The sequence below is a fragment of the Microcebus murinus genome, chromosome 14 (assembly GCF_040939455.1).
Source record: "Microcebus murinus isolate Inina chromosome 14, M.murinus_Inina_mat1.0, whole genome shotgun sequence".
Classification (NCBI taxonomy): Eukaryota; Metazoa; Chordata; class Mammalia; order Primates; family Cheirogaleidae; genus Microcebus; species Microcebus murinus.
This window is the reverse complement of record NC_134117.1, coordinates 8017006-8035775: the sequence shown is the minus strand read 5'-3', so window position 1 is coordinate 8035775 and position 18770 is coordinate 8017006. Positions and strand designations below refer to the sequence as shown.

The 18770-nt window shown below is 41.9% G+C and overlaps 1 protein-coding gene across 1 annotated transcript; it reads right to left on the bottom strand.

Annotated features, from left to right (window-relative positions):
* Nucleotides 1–2489: 2489 nt before the first annotated feature.
* Nucleotides 2490–13583, bottom strand: CUZD1 (CUB and zona pellucida like domains 1). The gene is made up of 9 exons (XM_012781293.2): nucleotides 13492–13583; nucleotides 11848–11998; nucleotides 9724–9938; nucleotides 8130–8280; nucleotides 7551–7768; nucleotides 6895–7070; nucleotides 5413–5804; nucleotides 4363–4631; nucleotides 2490–2847 (listed from the first exon to the last, which is right to left on the bottom strand). Exons 1-9 carry the CDS (start codon nucleotides 13571–13573, stop codon nucleotides 2675–2677), a joined length of 1827 nt encoding a protein of 608 aa, XP_012636747.2. The 5' UTR covers nucleotides 13574–13583; the 3' UTR covers nucleotides 2490–2674.
* Nucleotides 13584–18770: the final 5187 nt, after the last annotated feature.

Here is an 18770-nt window from a genome sequence, read left to right as displayed (position 1 = left end):
CCTCCCCAAATCCAGGTGATTCTTAGGAACACTGACATTTGAACGCCGTGGCCACTTACTGTTCAGCATCACATACCAATGGATCAAAGTGCACTTAACAGGGAGAAGCCTGCAGTTGGAAAGCACCAAGGGTGCAGGCCAAAAAGACCCAAGAAAAGCCTTCTCTTTCTAGTCAAAGGACCAGCAAAGGGCAAACCTAGCCAGACAGAAAAGTTTCCATTACAACTGCCCTGCTCCAGCCAAACACCATGGGAAACACTGTGGCCCCACTCTACCCTAGCCAGCAAAAGTTGGGTGGGGAGCTTAATCTCTCCCCCAGTGCCTCTTCCCTCCCCTACACCCCACATCAGGTGCAGACCAGGTGAGGGGAGCCTGGTCTTCCGTTTCTACCCTTACTTGGAAGGGATGAGGCACCCCTTTCATTCTGTGCTGGTCAGAGGAGGCCCAGTGGAGAGCCAGGACTTTTACCCCTGCCCAGTAGCAAGGAGGAGACCCTACCCCTCAAGGCAGCAGAGGCCACGTGGGTAGCCTGGATTCCAGCCCCTTCCCCTCTAGTCTCTACATGCCTGATACTCCACTGCCCATCCCTCTGTAGCCTTTCCAAAACACCTTGTTAAGTATGTGTCTTGAATACAACATAGAGTTGGATTTTGCTTTGTGAAACATCCTGAAAGTCCTGCTATTTTAGGAATTGAGTATAGTGACTGCTCTGGGCTGACACCCAGATGTCCCCTCAGATGGAGTCCCTCATTTTCTAGGCTGCTGGGAGTGTTGGCAGCTGATGGTTCTCAGTGCCACTGCTCTCTAGGAATTTCTCTCAGCTCAAGACAGTTGCTTTGTCCAAGTTCCTAGCCCCCCACCCCTGGGCAGCCCTCAACCAATGACTGGCTCACAGAGGTACTGAAAAGTCTGAGCACCAATGCCTCAATGGGGCATGCAACTGGCTCAGACCCAGGACTCCCTGAGGGATTGGCTGGGCAGTTACTGTTGCTTCATGGTGCACTGACTTCCTGCCCAGTACTGCTCCCCTCCCACCTCACGCACTCCCCAAGAAACCTCCTGTAGCCAAGCCTATGTGAGTCTGTTTCCCAGGAACCTGACCTATGACAGGGACTACCAGGTGTGGCCCAAGCAGATTAGAAGCAGATTCTACAATGGGGTTCTGAGGCTGGCAGTGAGGACTCATCACTCGTGGTAAGTGGAAGGTGGATGGCCCTGACTGCTAGCATATCCTCTTGTTTAATCTTTGCCACCGCCCCCCAGGGGTGTGATAGCTGCTAAACAACCCCTGTTTTAAATCATACAGGCCATGGCTGAAGGTGACCTGGTCAATGTAACCCACCAGGTAAGGTGGAAGAACTAGAACCCAGGCCACCAACTCCAGGTCCAGGACCTTTCATCACTTCTCTGTAGTTCTTCCTAAAGAAAAAACTTACAAATAGTAGCATGCATACTGGAAATGCATTGGTATGTCTCAGTATCTCCACTACAAAAGACTTTTTTGATTCATGGTAATAATTTTTCCCCCTCTTTCAAGTCACAGTGTGCGACCATTCTCTTCGTACCCCACTTTCACACCTGATGTGCCTCTGAACACGGGCCATGCTGGCCAGCAGAGAATGTCCAGTCAGTTCCTGACAGAGAGATGGCTGCAGGGCAGCAGCCAGACCAGACAGTTGTGCTGTTTTTAAGTACTTGATGTGATTTGCCCATTCTAAGTAAATTTTTAGGCGTTTTTCTGTTAGGTTAAAAAAGAAGTTTGCAATAGTCCAATTTAGGCTACATGGATGAAAATAGAGGAGAGTCAGCGCACAAGGGATATTTGGGAGATCTACAGGAGATACTAAAAAAAGAAAAAATGAGGAAGATCTGTTTTGATTTGGAGCTGGAAAAATCAATCAAGCCCCTAAGGACTTGTTCTGTGAGGGTGGAACTTCTATCATATTCATCTGGACCTGCAATGCATGTTTACAGAAGTGAAGGAGAATGCCTTGGGGCATTCGGGCATGTGGTTACCTGTTTGACTGCATAGAACCTGAAACTGTGTGTTGTGAGATGATGAGGTAAAGCTGTATTATTTATCTAAGGTGATTAGAGCCAATGTTTGGCACTTGTTAGGACAATTGACCTTTGGCTTTGGTGCTTTATGGTGAAAGGGAGGAGAAATGTTTTTATCCGGAAACAGTATGAAGTTTCTCATTTTACAGTAGCATTCTTCTATCCAAAGGTCTTTCCTGAAATGCTGAAGGTGAGAAGAGCTGAGGTTGTGCGTTAAACCAGTAAGGCACGAGGATCCAGGAGATTACAATTCTTCCTTTCACACTCCAGTTTCAGAAATTCTAACTTTTACATCTAAAACTTAAACACATCGAACTCTGAAGACTACTCAAGTAAAAAATAACCCTTTTCTTTTCACCTAATATTTGTTTACAATGTTTTATGCTTATGAAAGAGGTGTTTTAATTCATGTAATATTTTGGTGCCTAAAATGAGAGCCAACTGGCACATTGTTTATTCAGTTCAATCATCCTGTAATGAAACACACTGACGTGGTGACATGAAGGCCTGAGTATTACTTTTTCAGACCTCTCCTAATTTATTCATGATGTATGTAGGCACGCAGTACCACATCCTGTGGCATCCAGGAGAAATAACTTAGGGCTGCACCCATCAGCTAATGGTCCTGCAGCTTCTGGTATTTGTAGTCTGCCCGTTGATTTACAAAATGCCTCGTTATGACTATGACCACAATCACCACATTCAGAGCTAGAGCCATGAATGAAAATAGGTGCAGACTGTTGAATGGCTGGTTCTGAGTTTCTTCTGCATGTGTTTGATGCTGAAACCCTGTAATTGGAAACAAGATGAAAATCAATTTTTAAAAAAAGTATTACCCATTACAAAATGTTGGTAACATTTATAAGAATTAATGTATAATGTATAATGCCAACACAATACAGAGGAACAATTATAAAATATTTGAATTAGTTTATGTTTTAAATGTGTTTCAGGCCGGGCGCTGTGGCTCACGCCTGTAATCCTAGCTCTTGGGAGGCCGAGGCGGGCGGATTGCTCAAGGTCAGGAGTTCAAAACCAGCCTGAGCAAGAGCGAGACCCCGTCTCTACTATAAATAGAAAGAAATTAATTGGCCAACTGATATATATAGAAAAAATTAGCCGGGCATGGTGGCGCATGCCTGTAGTCCCAGCTACTCGGGAGGCTGAGGCAGAAGGATCACTCAAGCCCAGGAGTCTGAGGTTGCTGTGAGCTAGGCTGACGCCACGGCACTCACTCTAGCCTGGACAACAAAGCGAGACTCTGTCTCAAAAAAAAAATAAATAAATAAAAAATAAATAAATGTGTTTCAAATGGTTGACTTAGTTTGGTTCCTCAAGCACAATAGTCAAATGGAAATGCAGTGTCATTTATTAATGATCACTATTTCTCATAGTTTTAAAATATATTTGATCAACAGGAAAAAAAATTTGTTTATTCCCTTGAAATAGGAAAAGGATACTTTTCTAATATGTATGATATTTCTACTGTGACTTTCATTTAAAAATTTTCAACTAATTTCAAACCAGTATCTATAGATACACCATACAAGCTATTTTGGGGAATGTGTTTATCAAATTACTGGATTTGTGTTCTTCTGCTTTTACCATGGAACTAATTTGCTACAAACCAGAACCATACACTCCTTTATAGTGCTAATATTAATAAATACAGAGATCATAAGGTCCTTTAATGCAACTTATACCTGAGATAAATTCTTATAAACGGTTTTATTTCATTATGGCTTTTCTTAAGCTATTAATTATGGACTATCCTTGAGTATTTACCACTGCCTTCTTTCTGTGCAACCAAGTGGATGTCAGGTTTCAAGCCTTTTATTAATTAAAGAAACAGGGCTGTCTTGTGTCAATATAATAGATTCCTTGTTTATAAAAATCAGCTTTTTTTCAAATAGGCAATTATGTGGGATACTGGTTCATTTTTTTGTTGTTGTTCATTTAGGAGTTAAAACATATTGCTTTTGATTCCACTATCTGCTATAGCATCCATAATAATGAGTTACGAAGCTAATGGAAACCGTTCTTAGAGATAAGGACATTATTACACTTATACTCAAAGCCATATGAATAATGGTGAATTATCAGTGTGTCATATGCTTACACTGTACATGGTATGCATATTATCAAATATGGAAATAAATAGTAATCCTGTGTGCTCAAAACTCATAACTTATTTGCAAAACTTCTATAAATCTTTCAACTGTGCATGCTTAAGAACTACCAGATTTGAACAGCATTTTATGAGCCACGAGGTGTTCTTAGATCACGAAATAACTTTTTTCTTACCTGAATCACCACCTGCACTTCGATCCCTTTTCAGACGAATGGGTCCTATGATGGAATCAGTCTTCCACTTGTATGAAGAAATGTCTCGTTTCCTTCTAGAGAGACAGCCTTGATTGCAGCGAGACTGGTGGTCACTACTATCACATATCAAAATTTTACACTGCAGATACACAGAGCTCAGGCTTCTCAAGAATTTAAAAGAATTAAACTGGAATCTTCCATAGTGTCCAAATAAGGGATACACCTTACAAGTCTCATCTCGACTACATCTGGAACAGAATTTATAAACATGTTCAGAAGACGCACAGAAGTTCAGTCTTGTCGATGCTAAAAAGAGATACAAAGTTCTCTCTGAACTGTCTAACTTGTGAATCCAAAAATCTCTCTAGAAAGATGTCTCTAGTTCAGACTACAGTGAGCTAAGACTATAGATCTGATTCCTGGGTAAGATAGATAGAAAGGTTCCTTCTAGCTCTAAAATTCCTGGTCCATGTGAATTAACCAGAAAATCCATGCCTCTGTATTAGAACTCAAACACCTTTCCTTACATGCCTATTATTAATGTATCAGTATGGATGATTTAGTTAAAATCCACTAGCTTTTAGGAGGAAAAAAAGGAAACTTTTCCTTTCAAAGAAGAACTTTATTCTTTAAGAATGCTACATATATTTTATGGATGACATTATAGTATAAAGATGGCATGCATGAAATGATCTTCTGGGTTTTTGCTGAAAATAACCAAAATTTACAAAAAGCAAATGCACAAACAGCTTTCTTGACAAAAGATAAATTTGTTTCCACCAGCAAATATTTTGTAAATATACTTAAAATTCTAGAGGATATAAGCTGTGTCTATATAAATATTTTAACTTAAATTATTTGTAACTAGAACACAATAACTATTTTATAAAGTAATTTAAATAAATTTAATAAATTCTATGGTAGTAGTTCTAGGAACATTTACATATATGCACACACAAATTTACTTTATTAAAATAATTATTACTCCTCAGAAAGAAATATCAATTCATCAATTACATTAATACATACCCACTCTTGATTAAGTCATAGGTTGGAGATGCAAAATCAGAGGTAGGAGAGGCTCTACAGGTATCAAGAAAAACCACCAAATTTGGATCTGAGTTGTGCAGACTGACTTGAACATAAAGAGTTTGGTTCAAATCCACATAATATGGTGACTCAAGTATAGTCTTTTCAAATGAATTAGATTCAAAAAGAGCCATGGTTATATTATATTTTCCCAGTGCATTTTGATTTTGTATTATATCATCTTCTGTTATATATGTTATCTCCACAGTAGAATTATTTTCCATTTCACATTTCACAATAATCTGGAGTTGTTTCTTACGGGTGATCACTTCAGAAGTTGGGGATGTAGAAAAGGTGATTATATTGGTATAAGTAATTGACTGATCTTCTACCTGCAGAACAAGATGGAATTCAAATTTTACATTTTAAGTCCAGTAATATTTTACAGCGTAAATATAAATAACATTTGTAGGTAGAGGCATAATTTTCTTAAACCATGAGATAAAAGATTTCGTGTCAGAATACTATAAACCTTAAATGTGTTTCACTGAAGAAATATTCTGAGAAAGGAAACATGAATGAGATGAGAGATACAGCATGTATTAGAAAGACTTTAGGATAGAATTGGATAGAATTTTTTTCAGTTACATTAAAATCAATTTTGAATGCAAATTTCCAGCCCTATGAAAACTTTAAACCTGGCAACGTATTGCTTTCCATAAGGAACATTTAGTGTGGCTAACTGGGCAGTTTCCAAAATGTACATAGACAGAGGGCTGCAATAGGTGCCCCTGGGCAGCCTTCCCGAGGAGCTCAAAGTGTAATTAAGCCTGTGTGTTCACTTTTGGCAAGAAATGATGATTTACTTCTGTCCCCATCAATTCCTCTGGATTAGCCTCTGTTTTATTCAATTAGGTTACCATTTAATGTCCACAGCGAGAAGTTTATGATATGCATCCTAAAGGGACCCTACGTTGAAAGTGTTTGAGATCTTGAATGAGACTTCCAGAAAATATAAAACAAATTGCAAAATTTGTTTTTAAATTCAAAATTTCTTCCAGAAATATCTTTCATGTTTAAAATAAGAATACTTTTTTACCTTCTGTCTTTATAAGGGAAAGAACATTAAAATCTAGCTATATTTTTACTAAATATGAGATATAAACATTTTCTGCACAATTGTTTCTGGTAGGATATTAAACCCATGGCATATAGATGATCAAACTCTCTAGTGAGTTTTCAGAGTTCTTTACCTCCTGTGAAAGATAACTACCCTCCAATCACCCTGAAAACAAAGGCAGCAATTTGGCATTTGTGCATGAAGGTACATAATTAAATGTCCACACATGCTTATTTACCATTTGTTAAGCCACTACGATTTGGGAGCTGTTTGTTAAAGCAGCTAGCAAGCATTACCCAGGATGAACCAACCAAGATGCATTCATCATTTGACAAAACCCAGCTATCAGCGTTTCACTTTACCTTTTTGATTGTACCACATCCATCAAAAGGGATAGAAAAATCCACAACATTGGATGATAATTTGTGTCTGCAAGTTGAGTCAGTTAGTTGTAAGTCATTCTCATTATAGTTAAAAGATTCTAAGTAGGATTTATTTATGATCAGTCTCATCTTGTCAGAAGAGCAAGTTAAAGATGCTGTCGGGGGGAAAAAAGGATGATCATGTTTATGCCAGCTAGGAACTTTGGATCTTGAAGAGCTGTGCGTGCAGGTGAATATATAAAAAGTCAAAACCCATTGTACCCTAAATAAGTAATCAGAAGCCTTAGATAGCTGTGCAGTTGATCCACCTTTTACAATGTTTATTGTGCTTTTGTTTGGAGCTAGAATCTGCAAATCTAATATTTTTAACTGCGTCTTTGCAGAAGGCATTATGGGAAATGGTCCATATTTTCTGCAAGGATCTTTTTCAGGTTGACATATCATTAATTTCTTCTTGTATTAAGCAATGCACAGAACTGATTCTCAAGCTTCAGATTATTAAAATGTTCCCAACTATAAATGACAGTCTTGCAAATAGGGATAGCCACATAAAGGCTATGAATTAAGGAGCAGTTTTTATGTATACAATCTTCACAGAGGCTCAATATGGCTAAAGAACATAAAATGTGACTTACTAGTGTTGATGTTTTCTGCATAAATTGAAGTGTAGGAAGCAGAAAAGCCCCGGTAAGAATTGGCGTAATCTGTAGATAACACAACAGTCAAAGAGTCTGAAGAAGAATCAAAGGTGGGTTTTACACGGCCACAGACTTTTCCAATCAGGCCAGAGTCGGTGGAGGAGCCATCATAGACAGCAACAAAATCGAATTTGCAGTGGTCGTCTATTTCTAGGCTAGAGAATGAGGGCCTCTGGTAAAAAAGCGTTTCAGACCAATTCAATTCTATGTTCTAAAATCCCAACAATTCCACTCTTAAGTGATTAAGGATTTTCCCCTCAATGGTATCTCAGGTTTATGATGACAAACAAACCTGGGTCTTTGTCAGTCCCTAATAGGACCTCAGAATCTTCCGAAAAATATTAAATAGTCAACTTAGTTTAATGTAATAGTATCACTGTTTTCCTTTCTATATCAATTCTTTAAAAAATGCCTATACGTGGGTGTTGCATGTGATCATTTCTCCTCCCCAGGACCCCTCAATATCCAAGTGGGCGCACTGCATTTGCTCCAACAGAAGTAGACCTCAGTACTTACAAAATCTCTTTGAAGTTTAATTTTATCTTGTAACCTTTCTCCACTTGTATGTGCCACACACAATAAGCCAGCTCAGGATGTGGCTTTGGGTAATTGGGGCTGGTGAAAGATCCTTCCAAAGCATCCAAGTAACCGCCACAGTTTGGAATAGCTAAAACGTGAAGGTGACCAAGAATGTAAATCAAAATGGAGATGTCTTTTAACTTCTCTGTTGTACATTGAGCTTATTAACACATCACCTCTGAGTGTTAGTCCACCTCTGTCTTTCTCATTGAGGTCTCCATCCTTCTTTATCACTGGACTTCTTGCCTCTTATTGCAGGGCAGGAAGTGAATTTTTATACTGCTGCCAAATCAATCACATTAAAGTGATGCAATGAGATCTGTCTTGCTGTGAGACCCTCCATTACCTGGACTGAGCCATAGAAAATAAAGTCGCATTCTCAGGACTAGCACTGGAGCCCCTTCCTCACTTAGCTCCTGCCCAGCTTTTCTGTGTCATGAGCCACTTCCATGTGGCCTGCTGTTCCCCTAGCCCTTTCTTCCCATGTCTCTGCGGGCTGTTGGCTCCAGCAGCGATGAGTCCTCCCCTGACTCTCACTTCTCCCTACCCTGGTCACGCTATCATCCAAAGCTCAGCTCAGTTGCAACCTTCACGATACCAGCCTTGGTCCCTCCCTTCCCCAATAAGTACATAAACAAGCAGCTGGACAGACAAAACATGGAGAAACAATACCAAAAGCTCTTTTCTGGAGATGCAAAATGGTTTAGATTGGCTGAAGCATAGGATTTATATTAGGTAGTAGCTAGAGGCAAGGCTTGAAAAGGTGGCCTGGGTGCAGCTTGGGAAAACCTTGACTGCTCCACTCTGCAGATTTGCTGCCACCAAGACATCAGTGGTTTAAGCAGGAGAGTGACATTATCGGTGTTGGACCTTAGAAAGAAAAACAGAGTGGAGTTTTTCACATGAAAAGTCCTTGATGTTCTGCTTTGAGTCACAAGGGAATGTCAGTTCTGTGAATGCAGAACCAAGGAAATGCAGCCTCTGACTGCCTGGCAGTCATAGATTTCAGAGGAGAGGTCAGAGATTCCCAGCATGTGCTCCCCAGACAATCTTCTTTGTCAGCATGACCTGGGGAACTTGTTAAACATGAAGTTCTGCAGCCCAACCCAGATCTAAGCAATCGGAACAGAGGGAGGTGCAGTCCCTGAACAGGCATCACAAAAGATCTCAGGATTTTATTAAACAGGCTACATGTGGAGAGGCTCTGTGTTCAGCGTTAACAGAGGACCCTCGCCTGTAGTCAGCTGATCAGCCCCTTGTCTCTGCCTCACCTAGTAGCTGGTTAGGAAGGCAAGTTCATGGGCTCCACCCCAGAAGCAATGAATCAGAATCTCTGCAGTGGGGCCCAGAATTAGTGATTTAACAAGCTCTCCAGGTGATACTTATGCACAGGAAAGAGAACTACTGCTCTCCCAAGCAGAGAAGCCTCTGAGAACAGACTCAGACTCAAGATCACAAGGACCCAGGCAGGAGGGTGTGTGACCTGTGCTTGCAGGAGAGGTGGGTAAAGGATGTGTAGATGAGGACTTACAGATGTCAGATGAGAAGAAGTAGTAGAAGATAAAGATACTTCTTTGAACTGTTGCAGAGTCAGTGACTATTTGAAATGTCAATGTATTGAATGATGATTCAAATACAGGAACAAAATTATTTTCACTGCAGACTTTCCCTAGCAGAGGCCCATTGGTAGAGGTTCCATCAAAGACTTTAATGTTTTCTCTTTGACAACTTCCATTTGGATCAAGCCTGAGGACAGAACACAACTGTGGCTGGAGAAGCGCTCTAGCAAAGGAGGTTTCACAAACAGGGTCAATCGCTCACACTGGCACGGTAATTTACAAAGTGGAACATCTGTATTCATTTAAACCTCTCCAAGACCAATCCCCACCCCCACCATCCTCCACATCAATGTACTCACTGTCCACCTTAATGGCTGCAGGAAGGTGAACTGCTTTGCCTATGTCTCACATCAAATAAATGGTGAAGATGAGCCTTCTACCTCTTTCCATCTCTTCCTGTGCCCATGTGACTCTTTGGGGTAGAACGTTCTTATTTAGAATTGATCCCCATTGACACCTGATGTCCTAGGCTGCTGAAAGGAGAAGCAATTCTTTCATGGCCACTTCTCCATAAAGCAATCCTAACATCTCCCTAGTTGTCCCTTCCTTCCCTCATATCACCATTTGTCCATCATTCTGAAGGACAGTCCCATGCCCTGCTTTGGAAGGGCAGCCCAGGATTTTCATTTTCTGCCCATCCTGATGGGGTCTCTCTGACTTCAGAAAACACATTTCCAACATAATTTAGAGGAAATAATACAAAAATAGAAAAATCTGAGTTCTCCTTCCACCTTGGCAACTTACCTGCTGTATAACTTTGGAGAAGTGATTTAAACTTTCTTGACTTGTTTTCTCTTCTGTAAAATGGGGATATCACAGCCTACTGCTTACTCTTGTGTAAGGTTTATCATATTCTGAACATGAGGCACCTACCACAGGCCTGGCACGCAGCAGGTGTCCACTGAATGTTAAATGGCAATTTCTGCCTTCCCTTGTTCTTTCCACACTTTGTTTCCTCTTCCCCTCTCTTCTTGCACAGCTAGAATAGTATTTCTTAATCACTCTACCATTCTAGGCAATTTGAAAGGCCCTCTTCTCTTTTGTTTCTTTGAGGGATAAAGTAAATGCCAACCTCAGTGGTATAGGGCCATGGTTCTCTAAGTGTGGTACCTGGACCAGCAGCATCACCTCACCTGTAAATTTGCTATCTGTGCAAATTCTCAGGCACACCCACCCCGTGTGAATAAGATAACAGAGTCTCTGGGGGTGGGGCCCAGCAACTGTGCTTTAACAAGCCTTCCAGGTGCTTCTAGTGCATGATCAAGTTTGCAAACCACTGGGACAGAGTAACAGTCTGGGCTCTGGAGCCAGGTTGCTTGGACCTCTCCCACTATGTGACCTTGGGCCTGTTAAGTGACTTCTTTAGGCTTTCCTATCTACTAAATGAGGATTTGATACAGTCTGATCCAAGAGGGTTGTTGAGAGGATTAACTGGGGTGGACCTCATGAAACACAGAGAGTGTCTCCATTGGGCAGAGCCCTGTTCTCAGCTTAACCTTGCATGGGGATCACCTGGGCACTTACAAAAAAACACTTAGGAATGTATGCTTATTTCAAAATAAAAATTTCACAATAAAAAGTACTGATACCTGGGTCCCACCCCAGAGATTGTTATCTAATTGTATGGGGTACAGCCTGGGAACCCGAGTTTTTGGAAGCTCCCCTGCTAATTCTAATGCATAGCAAAGTTTGGAACCACAAATTTTGTGTTTTAAGGACTAGAATCTGGAACTAGATTTACTAGATACTAACCTTGGTCATGCCACTTACTATTTGTGTGGGCTCAGACAAGTTCTCAACCTTCTGCGTTGTAATGCTAGTACTGACATCAAAGGATCTCTATGAGCAAATGCCAGGCACACAGCTGTCATTGGTGAACATCCACCACCACCACCATCATCACCATCATGGTGGCTGTAAGGGTTACTACCACCTCTAGCAGGAGCTGAAATCCCCCCACAGAGAGCCCCCTGCCCCACCCCAAATGTGGCCAGAGAGTTCAACCTCCCTCATTAGGAAACTGAAGCTGCACTTACTGGATTTGGGAAAAGATGATTCTGATGCTTTTGTTTTCTGGTCTTTCTATTGTCCAGGCACAGTTCTCACTGGGGTTGAGTTGCAGGATCAGGGCTTTGTGGTTCTCTGCCAGATTGGCACCTCCTAGACTGGCGCTGCAGTTTGATTTGCCTGGCAGAGACCACAGATAGCACTGAGGAGAGCCAGCAGCCCCTCCCCCTCCCCAATGACTGAGCATCTACCTCCCATGTGTAATATCTATGCAAGCATTGAGCTAATCGTGGATAGTATTTAGCTCACTCCAAAGTAAGCCACAAGCAATGGATTTTTTTCTTCTTGGTGCCCTTGGGGAGAAAGTATTTATGATTTCTCTATACATAGTCTATAAAAGAGACTATATTAGGGCCTGAAAAAGGATGGTTTTAAAAAGGTACTTTATATCTAGAATGTATAAAAAATTCTTACTGGCCGGGCGTGGTGGCTGACGTCTGTAATCCTAGCTCTCTGGGAGGCCGAGGAGGGTGGATCATTTGAGCTCAGGAGTTCAAAACTAACCTGAGCAAAAGCGAGACCCATCTCTACTATAAATAGAAAGAAATTAATTGGCCAACTAAATATATAGAAAAAATTAGCCGGGCATGGTGGCGCATGCCTGTAGTCCCAGCTACTCGGGAGGCTGAGGCAGTAGGATCGCTTGAGCCCAGGAGTTTGAGGTTGCTGTGAGCTAGGCTGACGCCACGGCACTCACTCTAGCCTGGGCAACAAAGCGAGACTCTGTCTCAAAAAAAAAAAAAAAAATCTTACAATTCAATAATTAAAAGACAACCAATTAAAAATAGACAAAGGACCAGAATAGACATTTTTCCAAAGAAGATCTATAAAAGGCCAGTAAGACATGAATACTCAGCATCGTTAGTCATTATGGAAATGCAAATCAAAACCACACTTCACACTCTTTATGATGGCTAGAATAAAACCAGAAAATAACAAGTGTTGACAAGGATATGGAGAAATTGGAATGATTATACACTGCTAATGGGATTGGAAAATGGTGCAACTGCTGTGGAAAAGTCTGGAAGTTTCTCAAAAGATTAAACAGAGTTAGAATAATCTAGCAAGTCCACCCTTAGACATATCACCCAAATAAATGAAAACAAATATCCACACAAAAACTTGTACACTACTATTCACACCAACATTACTCATAATAGTCTAAATGTAAACATTTTAAACAAACATCATATTGTAAAATTTTTGATAGTTTTTTTCTTTTAATGTAGATCATAGACACATAGATCAGTGTCATTTTTTAAAAGTTACAAGAGTCTTCCTTTGTATGGATTTACCATAACAAAATTATGAAAGTTCGTGCTTTTTATAACTTTATAAATGCATTTATTTGTATATTTTTATGATTATTTCCTAAAGATAAACTCTTAGTAATGAAATTTTTGGTAAAATTATATGTGCTTTCTATGTATTTTTATGGACATTGTCATACGGACCTGAATAAAATTAGTACTAATTCTAAAACCCACAATGAGTATTAAATTTTTCTCTATATTGAGGCCAACAGATATAAAAACTTTGAAAAAAAATTTTAAAGGCCTCTTAAGAGGAGGTCATTCCTGTTTTGGTGGAGAAATCTGGTTAAATTTTCTTACCTTCATCCTCAGTGTAGTTCACCTGTGCCAAACATGAGGCAATTAAAAGAGCCAAAGGCAGGAGCCCTCTTACAACCTCCATCTTTGCAAGGGGCAGGGAAGCCTTTAAGGCTAGCAGGCTTTTATAGTCTCTGTGATTCATAAATAGCTAGTTTCATAAGCTTCCCAGAGACCTCAAGGGAAATGTGTCCAGCCACGCACGGGGTAGACGGATGTGAGAATATAGCAGCTGTGTGACTGCTTCTTATCAGCGGTTCCCAACAGCAAGTGTTCATTCTCCCCAGCCCACTCCTGGAAAGTCTGCACCCAGCAACAGTTCTTCACGGCATCTCCAGCAGCTGGCACACAGCAGGCACTGAGTGATGCCTTGTGGAACTAACCCGCAGTTGTGCCTTTGCCCTGTCGGTTCAGATCACGGATGGGGTGGCATCACTGACATCTGAAGCCTTCACTGCTCTGCTCCAAGAAAGGAAGGCTCTGGGAGGCCAAAGGATCAGTGGGTGAGGAGGGGTGTGGCACTGGGGCAAACTCTGGTTGGGTCATTCAGATGCCCTGCCAGGCGACTGATCCTAGGGGCAGAGGGTGAGAAACAGAGGATGAGAAGAAAAAAGAAAGTGCAGGTCCGGGTTCCCCTGCAGGGATTTCTAACTGGTTATGTCTAGAAAGGCTGAAGCAGGTGGATTAGTCCCTTGGGCACCATGTTTTGCAGTCAAGAGAAAGGAATCCTGGTGTCCAAGGTGAGAGTAGGAAGAGCAAGCATGTGTTTGGGTGGGTGCAGGGAGGGAGCTGTCCTCTTTTCACTTATTCATTCAGCAAATATTTGTCACTTACTGTTCTAGGACCTGTGGAATACAGAAGTGAACATAACAGGCACAGTCCTGCCCTCATGGAACTGGTATTCTAAGTGTAGAGATAGACAACAAAATAAATGAAGGATTCAAATAGTGAGAGGAGCTGTGACTATAATCAAACAGGGTGACTGGATAGAGAGAGTGGCTCCTTAGAGGAACAGCATCTTGAGAAATGAGATCTCAACAAAGACAGACAGATAAGAGGGAGGCATCCATGTGTGACCTGGGCTTAGCAGCTTGCATTTAGGCAAAATGAAGCGCCAGTGCAAAGTCCCTGAGACAGGGACAGCTAGGGTACCTGCAGTGTAAGGGAAGGCAGACCAGCTGGCCAATGTGAGTGTAGAGGAGCCAGGTAGGAGGTGAGAAGGGGCAGGAAATGGTCAGACGGTGAAGGACTGTAGGGCAGAGGAAGAGTCTGGATTTTGCTCTGAGCTCAGGTGGAGCTTTTTGAGTGGAGAATGCCACCACTGAGGTTTTTTAATGGTTTATAAAGAACGTTCTGATCAGCTCTGTGGAGGTTTGAGGTTGGTGTAGGTTGCATCTCCCAGGGTAAAACCTTCCTGGGCACTCAACCTGTCTGTTATTCTGACAGCCAAGACCCCTCCCTGGGCTCTAGGACAACGGGCTTCCTAGGGAGGGGACAGTCCTACACTGTGACCCAGGGCATCCATTCCTAGTTGGGCCCACACCTGATGCGGCAGCAGAAAGGAAGTACCTGGGATGCCAGGAAGTGGTGCTCACAAGGAGTTTGGACATTCTCCAAGGTCCCAGCATGGCTCTGCTTGGCTCCTATCTGCTTAGGCTGACCATGGACTAGGTGGGGACTGGGTGACCTGGTGTGACAGTGAGCAGGGGGCAGGCGTTTGGGGTAGAAACCTTTCTGATAGAAAAGGGCTGCTGGCCCTCAGCTGAGTCCACAAATACACACCTCCGCCCTCGGCTTTCTCTCTGAACTCCTCTTGCTTTCCTATGGTTTGGATCTCCAACCTCCCTGAACCATCACCACTGAGTATGACAGCTTCATGGTCACCCTCTGGGAAGGGCTCTGGGGAAAGAGGAGAAAGAAGTCTGGGTCCAGTCAGATCAGAAGCAAGCTTCAGGCCACTGGCAACTTCCTGTGGATCACTGGGTGCTGTGGGGTCTCCATACCTCATGTCACAGACTCCTCCTGGTCACCCGTGCAAGCCCCCACTTTACTTCAAGGAAACAGAGGCTCAGAGAGGGCAAGAGTCTTCCCCAAGTGAAGGCAGATTTGGGAAGTGAACCAAGTCCATCCTGTTCTAAAGTCCATGTGTTTGGCTATGCCCTCCTGCTGCCAGGGGGTGTCCTGGAGACCCCTTGTCCCACATGCTTCCCTCATGACTCCTGCCATGCCTGTACCAGGTGTAGTCACCCATGTAGGGCATGGTGCTGGCACCGGTCTCATGGGTTCAGGCACTTGGTTGCCCACTGGGTGGGGTAAGAGGGGACTCAGATATGTTCTATCTGCTTGGAGCTTGCTGGCAACAAGAGAAAAATCAAAGACAAGCTAGGGATGGAGACAGTGTTCCAGAAACTCAAACAGGACAGACCACTTTGCGCTGGAGGGTCTCAAGTTTGCCTCCAGAGAGGAGGCAGCCCTGACTCAGCCTCGTCCCAGCCTGCTGGAGCTAGGAGATCAGCCTGCAAGGGATTTGCTTGGCCATTCAAAGGCAGGTCCTCCAGAGCAACTAGGTCCCCCCACCTGCTCTGGCACATTTCTCCACCCCCGAGGGCCGGAAGATTCCCCAGACAGCCAAACCCTCTGCCCAGAGCACTGAAGCTCAGCCAGCAGAGTGCCCTCTCCGGATGCTGAGCCCATGGTTCATCCCTTTCCTGTCTCTTTCATTTGCTATTTGCTTTTCTTTTTACCCCATTTTTAGTAGATAATCACCTGTTACTAGTTAGTAACTCCTTAAATTAAGAATACATGATGCTCACAAGCAAGGGTTGTGCTAATGGTAGGAGGCACAAATTGTGGTTATGGATGGGAAGTCTGTGCTGAGAGGCTCCAGGAGGCTCCGTGGAAGGAGCTCAAATGGAAGGTACCTGGTAAGCAGAAGTGGTGAGGATGCATTCTACCATCCATTGCTATTGTCAACCTAAAGAAAGAAACTGAGGCAAAATTAATATAGAGAGTTTATTTGGGTCAAAGTTGAGGACTGCAGCCCCAGATACACTTCCAAGTTGCCTTGGAGAGTGCTCCATTAGGCCTTTGTTACAAGCAGTTTTTAAAGGCAAAGGGGCCAAGAAGTGGGTTGACACAAAGTTGTTTCACAGGAATTCTCCCTGGTTTAGAGAAATAATATTGGTTAGTGATTGGCTTTCCACCGTTGAACTACAGAATGTGAGTTAGGGTGTCCAGCATATGGCATTTTAGGGCTACTTGGCAACAGTGTAGAGCCCACTTTGCAAGTGGCTTTAGGAGGTAATTTGGCTCCAGAGGGCAGACATGACTGCAGTTGCATTTCAGTGACTCTCTGGGCCTGAAATTCAAAGGGGCTCACATTCCTCAGTAAGTTTCCTTTCTTTCTCACTGTGGTCCAGGGAGTCTGGGCTTGGGCCTGGGCTTTAGGTTCCTGTCACAGCTGAAGACGTTGCTGGTGGGATCAGCACAAATCACTGTTACACTGATCCACAAAGGAGGCAGCACCCTCTGAAGATTTGGGCGATGGCAGCAGGAGGAATCTGGGTTTTCCAAATGCCCTTTAAAGGCCACTGAGCTCAAGCCCATCTTCACAACTTAAGGTGTGTTTCATGACCTGGAATGTGGTCTGTCTTGGTAAATGTTCCATGTGTTTCAAAAATATATGTGTTCTCCTCTTGTTGGATGAAATGTTCTACAAATGTCAATTAGATCCAGTGGACAGATGGTACTGTTCTGCATAATTATATCCTTATTGATTTTCTGCCTGCTGGATCTGTCAATTACTGATACAGGGGCACTGAAGTCTCCAACAATAATAGTGAATTTGTCTATTTCTCTTTGGAGTTCTATCAGTTATTGCTTTACATACTTGATGCTCTATTAAGTACAAATGCACTAAGGATTTTATTTTGCCTTCATTCCTTCTCTGATGCTCTTCCTTTATGTAAATCTGAGTTCCTGACCTATATCCTTTTCTGATTAACTTCTGTTAACATTTCTTGCAAGGCAGGTCTACCAGTGACAAATTCCTTCAACTTCTGCTTGAGAAAAAAAAATCTCTATTTCTCCTTCACTTTTGAAAAATACTTTTTCTAGACACAGATTCTAAGTTGGTGGGTTTTTTCCTTCAACACTATAAATATTTTATTCCACTCGTTTGCATGGTTTCTAATGAAAAAATGTGATGGAATGTGATATTCTTGTTCACCATGAGATGTATTTTTTTTCTGGGTTTTTTAAACAAAATTCTCTTTCACTTTGGTTTCTGCATTTTGTATATGCCTAGATATAGATATTTTGGTATTTATCTTGCTTGGTGTTCTCTGAGCTTCCTGCATCTGTGAGATAGTGTCTGTCATTAATTTTGGAAAATTCCTGGCCATTATTATTTCACATATTTCTTCTACTCCTTTCTTCTCCTTCTGGTATTACCATTACACTTGTTACAACTTTTGTAATAGTCCCAGAGTTCTTGGATATTCTGTTTGGTTTTTTTCATTCTCCATTTTCTTTGCTTTTCACTCAAGGAAGTTTTTTATTGACATATATTTCAAGCTTACTGATGTTTCCCTTAGCCTGTCCAGTCTCCTGATGAACCTATCAAAGGCATTCATTGATGTCAGTTTTTTGACATCTATCATTTCGTTTTAAATCCTCCTTAGCGTTTCCATCTCTTTGCTTACATTACCCATCTGTGCCGGCATGCTATTTACTTTTCTGTTAGAGCCCTTAACATATTAATCACTGTTCTTTTAAATTCTCTATTTGATAACTACAAAATCTACATCATATCTAAGAATGGTTCTGATGCTTCCTTTGCCTCTTGCTTTTTGTTGCATTTTAGCATGCTTTGTAATTTTTTGGTGAAAGCTAGACATAATGTATCCGGAGGAATGCATAGTTAACTGTGGTAATCAGGCTATTCAGACTATTTGTGGGAAGATTTATGTCAATCTGGCTAGAAGTTAGGCTATATTTAATGTATGCTATTACTACAGGTGTTAGGGGCTTCAATTTCTTCTACTATTCTTGCTTTGAGCTCCCCTATTGTCTTTGGGTTTCCCTAGAAACACTTTTTAAAATGGAGTCTGTTCTTAAAGCTCTCTCAGTTATAATCCACTGTGTTTACACTGGAGCCCTGTTGATGTGGTGTTAAGGTACTGGGAAGAAGCATCCTATCATCTGAAGACTAAATCTGTTTTTCAGTAGGCATGATTCCCTGGGCTATCACTTTCAAAAGTGTTCTTCAGTCTTTCTTTTAT